Here is an 8,095-nt window from a genome sequence, read left to right as displayed (position 1 = left end):
GGATGATCGCAGAATAATCTCCATGGTCAAGAGAAACCCCTTCACAACAGCCAACCAAGTGAATAACACTCTCCAGGAGGTAGGCGTATCAATATTCTAATCTACCATAAAGAGAAGACTGCATGAAAGTAAATACAGAGGGTTCACTGCACGGTGCAAGCCATTCACAAGATTCAAGAATAAAAAGGCTACACTGGACTATGCTAAAAACCATCTAAAAAAGCCAGCAAAGTTCTGGAAGAACTTTCTTTGGACAGAAGAAACCAAGATCAACCTCTGCCAGAATGATGGAAAGAGAAAAGTATGGCAAAGGCGTGGTACAGCTCATGATCCAAAGCATACCACATCATCTGTAAAACACGGCGGAGGCAGTGTGATGGCTTGGGCATGCATGACTGCCAGTGGCACTGGGTCACTAGTGTTTATTGATGATGTGACACAGGACAGAAGCAGCCGAATGAATTCTGAGGTATTCAGAGACATACTGTGTGCTCAGCTGCATCCAAATGCAGCCAAACTGATTGGTCCTCATTTCATACTACAGATGGACAGTGACCCAAAACATAAAGCCAAAGCAACCCAGGAGTTTATTAAAGCAAAGAAGTGGAATATTCTTGAATGGCCAAGTCAGTCACCTGATCTCAACCCAATTGAGCATGCATTTCACTTGTTAAAGACTACACTTCATGCAGAAAGGCCCAAAAACAAACAGCAACTGAAAACCACTGCAGTGAAGGCCTGGCAGAGCATCAAAAAGGAGGAAACACGGCGTCTGGTGATGTCCATGAGTTCAAGACTTCAGTCAATCATTGCCAACAAAGGGTTTTCAACCAAGTACTAAAAATGAACATTTTATTTAAAATTATTGAATCTGTCCAATTGCTTTTGGTCCCTTTAAAAACAGGGTGGCACATGTTAAGGAGCTGAAACTCCTAAACCCTTCATCCAATTATAATGTGGATACCCTTAAATGAAAGCTGAAAGTCTGAACTTCAACTGCATCTGAATTGTTTTGTTTAAAATTCATTGTGGTAATATCTATAAATAAAATTAGAAAAATGTTGTCTCTGTCCAAATATATATGGACCTAACTGTATGTGTATATAATAATAATAATTTTTATTTATATAGCGCCAACATATTCCGCAGCACTTTACAATTTAAGCGGGGACATGTACAGACAATAAATTCAGTACAAGTTAAGACAATGTAAACAGTGACATTAGGGGTGAGGTCCCTGCTTGCAAGCTTACAAATACACATATATATTATCCATAAATTGCAGTTCTGAATTTCCATCACTATTAGAAGAAATCAAAGTTGTGCGAAGAACTAAGGGATGTGTTTATTGTAAAAATTGCTTTTTTTCTGATGTTTTAAATCTTTGGCTGTTGCATTCTTCATGAACGCCTTCCCTTGAAGATAGCTTTACGTCTAGCACCACCTAGTGCCCAGCTGCGTACACAGTGGATGATTACTTTTGTAATAGGATTCCAATGATTGGCTTCAGGCGAGCACACAGAACACGTCCACATTGCGCTCCCTTGAACAGGCTGTGAACACTATCTTCCTATTCCATGCACACAGTCAGCGCATCCAGCTAAAGGGATAAGCAACCAGCCAGACTAAACGGGGCGATTCACATACAGATTGCACATAATTCTATGCCCAGTAACCCAATATTGCACAACCAGTTCTAGAGATGAAGACAAGTAAGAATTGCATCCTAGATTGACGGAAGGGGAAAAAAACTAACTTTTCAGTGGACATTACTACCCGATTGATCCACAGGGAAAAAGATGTCGGCATTGAGGAGGAAATTTGGTGAAGAATACCATGTCGTAACCACCACAGTGGGAGGGGGATTCTTCCCTTCTGTTAAGAGGAAAAAAAGGCAGAGGTTTGTGGACAAGAATGGACGATGCAACGTACAACATGGGAATCTGGGGGGCGAGACGAGTAGATACCTGTCAGACCTGTTCACCACCTTAGTGGACCTGAAATGGAGATGGAACCTGTTAATATTCATCTTGACGTACACGGTGGCTTGGTTGGTAATGGCTTCAATGTGGTGGATTATAGCCTACATTCGAGGTGACATTAACAGACCTCATGATGACAACTACACTCCCTGTGTAGCCAATGTCTACAACTTCCCCTCTGCGTTCCTCTTCTTTATAGAGACAGAAGCTACCATTGGGTACGGTTTTAGGTACATTACTGAGAAATGCCCTGAAGGGATCATACTCTTTTTGTTTCAGTCTTTGCTGGGATCTATCGTGGATGCTTTCCTTATAGGCTGTATGTTTATAAAGATGTCACAGCCGAAAAAGAGAGCAGAGACTCTCATGTTCAGCCACAATGCTGTCATTTCCCAGCGTGATGGAAAACTGTGTCTGATGTTCAGAGTAGGCAACTTAAGAAATAGCCATATGGTGTCTGCTCAGATAAGATGCAAGCTTATAAAGGTAAGAAGTGACCTATTCTACCATCCCTTTGTTCCATTGATTAGAATATATGGGATAGTAGAGATAAAGTAGTAGAAGTAGCATCCCATCTCATTCGATTTATTCATTATGCATTGCTTACCGTATATAGCGCCATCATATGCATAGCACTATACAGACATCATCATTACTGTCCCCATTGTGGCTCACAATCTAGATTCCCTATCAGTATGTCTTTGGAGTAAGGGAGGAAATCAGAGAACCTGGAGGAAACCTACACAAACACAAAGAGAACATTCAAACTCCTTAAAGATGTTGTTCTTGGTGGGCTTTGAACCTAGGACCCCAGCGCAACAAGGCAACAGGGCTAACCAGTGAGCCCACAGTGCCTCTGAGTGCTAGCCTACTCAGTAAGAAATAAAAAAAAAAAAAAAACTGCACCATTGTACGGAGCTGATAGCGTGTCCACATTGCATATAAAGTTACATTGCTTAGTCACTATCGTTGCATCATTTGTGACAAACTTTGATTAAAAGTACAGATAATTACATTACAAGCAATTTCCCAGTTTTCAGCCAAATAGCATAATGTAGAAGCAGACTGCACTATAAGGCCACATTCACACATTCAGAATTTGGTCAGTGTTTTACCTCAGTATTTTTAACCCAAACCTGGAGTGGGTGATAAATACAGAAGTGGTGACGTGTTTCTATTATACTTTTCCTCCGATTGTTCCTCACTTGGTTTTGGCTTACAAAACTGAGGTAAAAAACTCACCAAATACTCAACATGTGTGGCCTTAGAGCATTTATAAGCCATATCCTAGGCATAGACTTTACAGCAGTGCTCCTTAAACGTTGGTTTGGGAGACACACATGGCCCTCAGGAGACACATGTGGCTCCAGGGCGGCTTTGCTTAGTGCCCTGTTGTTGGCAGCTGCAGATACAATTCTGCAGTAACAGTGCCAGCTATGTCACAGCATTACTAGAGTCAAAACTCCATTACCGGAATATATTTAAGTCATATCTCGAATTGGCTTTGTTCCTAGCTTAATATTCAGTGTGGCTCAACATCGCCTGTTATTGGAGCGTCGCTTGGCGTGTACTAAAGGCTTTGGATCCGCAGAGAAGATGCTGCTTGCCAGGAGGCGATTTTGTGCAGTTAAATCCCACGTCACTGCACTGCTCTCTGCTTCGATCACTTCTTTGACGTCCACCAAAGAATAGGATATTGGTGGTAAAGCAGTTCCCTCATAATTTATTTACTCAGTCATCATTTATCTGGAATCTTTCTCCTGGCAAACCTCAATTCATGACTAGAAAACATTCACGTTTTATTTCTTATAAGTCACTTGGGATATTTTCTCATTACTTATTTCCAATGTTTATATAGCGCCAACATATTCTGTACCGCTTTACAGATATTACTATCACTTGCTGTCCCCATTGGGGCTCACAATCTAAATTCCCTATCAGTATGTTATTGGAGTGTGGGAGGAAACACAAACACGGGGAGAACATACAAACTCCTTACAGATGTTGTCATTTGTAGGATCTGACCCCAGGACCATGGAGCTCCTGTGATGCCCATGTGTAGAGTATTATTCAACTTTCCTCCCCACAAAAGATTCATTCTGCGATCAGCACATAGGAAAATCAATACAATCTATTTACTGCATCCAGATCTGCCTCCACCTGTCTAGAAAAATCATAACCATTGCTTTTTACATAATCTAGAAAGGACGGTTCTCATAGCAATAACCAATGTATCCATGTATTTGTTATGCTTAGGAACTAGTATTACACACATAGATAATATCTTCTTCCTGTAGTAAAGAATATATTCTGTGCAACTGGTCAAGATATACCATTATATTCCGTATACATAACTTTATGTAGTGCTGAGGTCTGGTTGGGACAGAAGCTCAAAATAGGGCAATATCGCTAGAGAAATGAGAGAGGGTGAGAGTGATGTAGTGCTCACCTGGGGTGGTTGTGTATGGGCACAACACCCAAAAGAGCCTTAGGGTATGTTCACACGTTCAGGATTTCCATCCTTTTTTTTTCAGGACAGTTTTTTTAAAAAACTGCAGCTCTTGGCAGAAAACGCAGGTCCTTTTTTTGTCCTTTTTTGATGCGTTTTTGATGCGTTTTTTGATGCGTTTTTTGATGCGTTTTTTTATCCTTTTTTTACTGTGTGTTTCCTAGGAAGCTTTTTAGGGCTAAAATGGCTGAAAATACCTAACCCTACCCCTAACCCTACCCCTAACCCTACCCCTAACCCTACCCCTAACCCTAACCCTACCCCTAACCCTACCCCTAACCCTACCCCTAACCCTAACCCTACCCCTAACCCTACCCCTAACCCTACCCCTAACCCTAACCCTAACCCTACCCCTAACCCTACCCCTAACCCTAACCCTATTCTAACCTTAGTGAAAAAAAAAAAAAAAATTCTTAATTTTTTTTATTGTCCCTACCAATGGGGGTGACAAAGTGGGGGGGTGTCATTTACTATTTTTTTATTTTGATCACTGAGATAGGTTATATCTCAGTGATCAAAATGCACTTTGGAGCGAATCTGCCGGCCGGCAGATTCGGCGGGCGCACTGCGCATGCGCCCGCCATTTTGCAAGATGGCGGCGCCCAGGGAGAAGACGGCCGGACGGACACCGGGACGCCGGGTAAGTATAAGGGGGGGAGATTAGGGCACGGGGGGGGCATCGGAGCACTGGGGGGGGGGCATCGGAGCACGGGGGGGGGCATCGGAGCATGGGGGGGCGGGATCGGAGCACGGGGGGGCAGCCACACTCCGCCCACGCACTTCCGCCCGCTCCCCCGCACTTCCTGCTGCAGCGGTTCTGCACATCAAATCGCAGTAAAACCCGCAGATATATTTTTGATCTGCGGGTTTTACTGCGATTTTGACCTCACAATGGAGGTCTATGGGTGCAGAACCGCTGCGGTTCAGGAAGAAGAATTGACATGCTCCTTCTTTTTTCCGGGAGCTATTCAGCGCGTCTTTTTTTTTACAATTTCCGGACCATGTGCACAGTGTGTCCTGTTTTCCATAGGGTACAGTGTACTGTACCCTGCATGGAAAACAGCTGCGGAACCGCAGCCGCAAAACCGCCGCGGTTCCGCGGTAAAAAACGCACTGTGTGAACATGGCCTTAGAATCCATGGCTGCGGCCCCGTGACTGGAGGAAAAAGCCTTCTAGATGGCGATTCACTTCAGTGGAGAGATCACGGTACCTGGGCTGTGCTTGTGGAAATTAAGAATCCTTGTTGGTATAAGGTTTTTATAACGTCAACGCGTTTCGGTGCCAGACTACAGTAGTGTCTTTTTCAAGGTAAAGAAACACAAACTACTAGCAGCACTGTATAGAGCTGCTCATTCATATATTGACTTACTGCATTCATATAGGGACAATAGGCTGGCACTTGTAACTATAATTTGTTGTTGAATATGTGCCATCCATCTCACTGCAGATAAATAGTAAAGTTAATAATGAATTAGATCATGATTTTTCAGTCTAGTTTAACTATTCAGGTATTATTTGTCCTAAACTTTTGGAAGAACAGTAACATTTTCATGTCCTTCATGATGGGCTGTGGATCAACTCATGGTTAGCAGGTCTGAAAAATGGTTAACCATGGTAGTATGAGTTGTCTACAGCAAAATCTATCAGGGGTGGATTACAAGGGTCCCTAATCTAGTTATGAACATGCATTACTTCCTGCAATTTAACATTTTATGTTGCCACCTATCTCCTCTTGAAGGCTCCCAAGCCTTTCCAAAATATGAACTATTTCCCATCCTTTTGAACCCAATTTTTGGTATGCAGGCTCATATACTGTACAGTGACAACAACTACCCATATTTGTTGAAATGGAGATATTTGTTGTGAAGCCATAGTATCTTTAGCATCATTCTGAAAGTTCAGGTTGAAATGATCATGACATGATACCAAGCATCAACTGTAGTCGGTTGAATCAACCATTGGAGATGACAGACGGACACTACCTCTCACATATGGAAGTCATCTTTTAGAAGTATGATAAGTGTCAAACATTCCTCAACCCAGATATCCATTAGCCCCTGGTATTCAACCTGGCACAACTGTTCTATACCTTCATGTTTTCTAGAATAAATGAACCTTTTACTAGTAGAGGAAATTCCGGTCAAGAGACCCCCGCTCTATCAGCTCTACAAGTCCAAACACTAAACTTAATATCCTGGTTACATGGAGAAATCTGTTTAAACGGACCACTCATCCCAAAGTATGCTACATTCACACATGAGTTTACCATCTGAAAGAAACAAAACGATTTGTATCATTATTGCATTTGTACGTTCTCATCTGTTTTTTGTTCCACTGAAAGGGTGTGCTTGCTTCCAAGCCAAAAGTAATCCCTGAAAAGTCATATTTTTATCCAAATTTATAAATGAATACGGAAGCAAAACGGATGCAAATTGAAAGGCTTCCAATTTACATTTGTGTTTCGCCGATCCCCGTTTACTTGTATGTCCGAGTCTGATCCGCAAACACGAATCAGGATAGGACCTGCTCAAGGATCTCACTCTTGGATTGATATTAGGGTTGAGCGAAACGGGTCGAACATTTTCAAAAGTCGCCGACTTTTGGCTAAGTCGGGGTTTCATGAAACCCGATCCGACCCCTGTGCGGGGTCGGCCATGCGGTACGCGACTTTCGCGCCAAAGTCGCGTTTCAATGACGCGAAAAGCGCCATTTCTCAGCCAATGAAGGTAAACGCAGAGTGTGGGCAGCGTGATGACATAGGTCCTGGTCCCCACCATCTTAGAGAAGGGCATTGCAGTGATTGGCTTGCTGTCTGCGACGTCACAGGGGCTATAAAGAGGCGTTCCCGCCGACCGCCATCTTACTGCTGCTGATCTGAGCTTAGGGAGAGGTTGCTGCCGCTTTGTCAGAAGCAGGGATAGCGTTAGGCAGGGTCCATTAACCACAAAACCGCTTGTGCTGCAGCGATTTGCACTGTCCAACACCACCCTCGGTGTGCAGGGACAGTGGAAGTTTTTTTTTTTTTTTTTTTCCCCTCAGCGCTGTAGCTCATTGGGCTGCCCTAGAAGGCTCCCTGATAGCTGCATTGCTGTGTGTACGCCGCTGTGCAAACCAACTGCTTTTTTCAAAGCACAAATCCTCTTGTTCCTTCCTTTCTGCACAGCTATCTTTTTTGTTTGTCCACACTTTTTATTTCATTTGTGCATCAGTCCACTCCTTATTGCTGCCTGCCATACCTGGCTGAGATTACTGCAGGCAGGGAGATAGTAGCTGCCTGCCATACCTGGCTGAGATTACTGCAGGCAGGGAGATAGTAATTGTAGGACATTCCCTGTTTTTTTTTTTTTTTTTTTTTTGGTGGGAGATTAAGATTGGCAATTTGGCATTTCTGCTAGAGTGCCATCCCTGTGTGTGCCATCTCTCTCACATAGTGGGCCATAGAAAGCCTTTTCATTTTTCTGTATTTTTTTTTGTGGGGTGTATAAATTCTCCCTGATAAAAATACAGTGGGAGATTAATATTGGCCTTTGGGCTTGTGTGCCAGTCCTGAGTGTGCCATCTCTCTCACAAATAGTGGGCCATAGAAAGCCTATTTATTTTTTT

The 8,095-nt window shown here is 43.0% G+C and overlaps 1 protein-coding gene across 1 annotated transcript in view; it reads left to right on the top strand.

Moving 5' to 3' along the window:
- Window positions 1–1,502: 1,502 nt before the first annotated feature.
- LOC138664849 (G protein-activated inward rectifier potassium channel 1-like) overlaps window positions 1,503–8,095 on the top strand; it is a 175,500-nt gene continuing 168,907 nt past the window's right edge. Inside the window, exon 1 of the mRNA XM_069751854.1 lies at window positions 1,503–2,468. Coding sequence (XP_069607955.1) covers window positions 1,800–2,468 — 669 coding nt within the window. The 5' untranslated portion in view covers window positions 1,503–1,799. The remainder of the gene's footprint in view (window positions 2,469–8,095) is intronic.

Source organism: Ranitomeya imitator, chromosome 2 (genome assembly GCF_032444005.1).
Source record: "Ranitomeya imitator isolate aRanImi1 chromosome 2, aRanImi1.pri, whole genome shotgun sequence".
NCBI lineage: Eukaryota > Metazoa > Chordata > Amphibia > Anura > Dendrobatidae > Ranitomeya > Ranitomeya imitator.
This window is presented reverse-complemented; position numbering and strand designations above follow the sequence as displayed.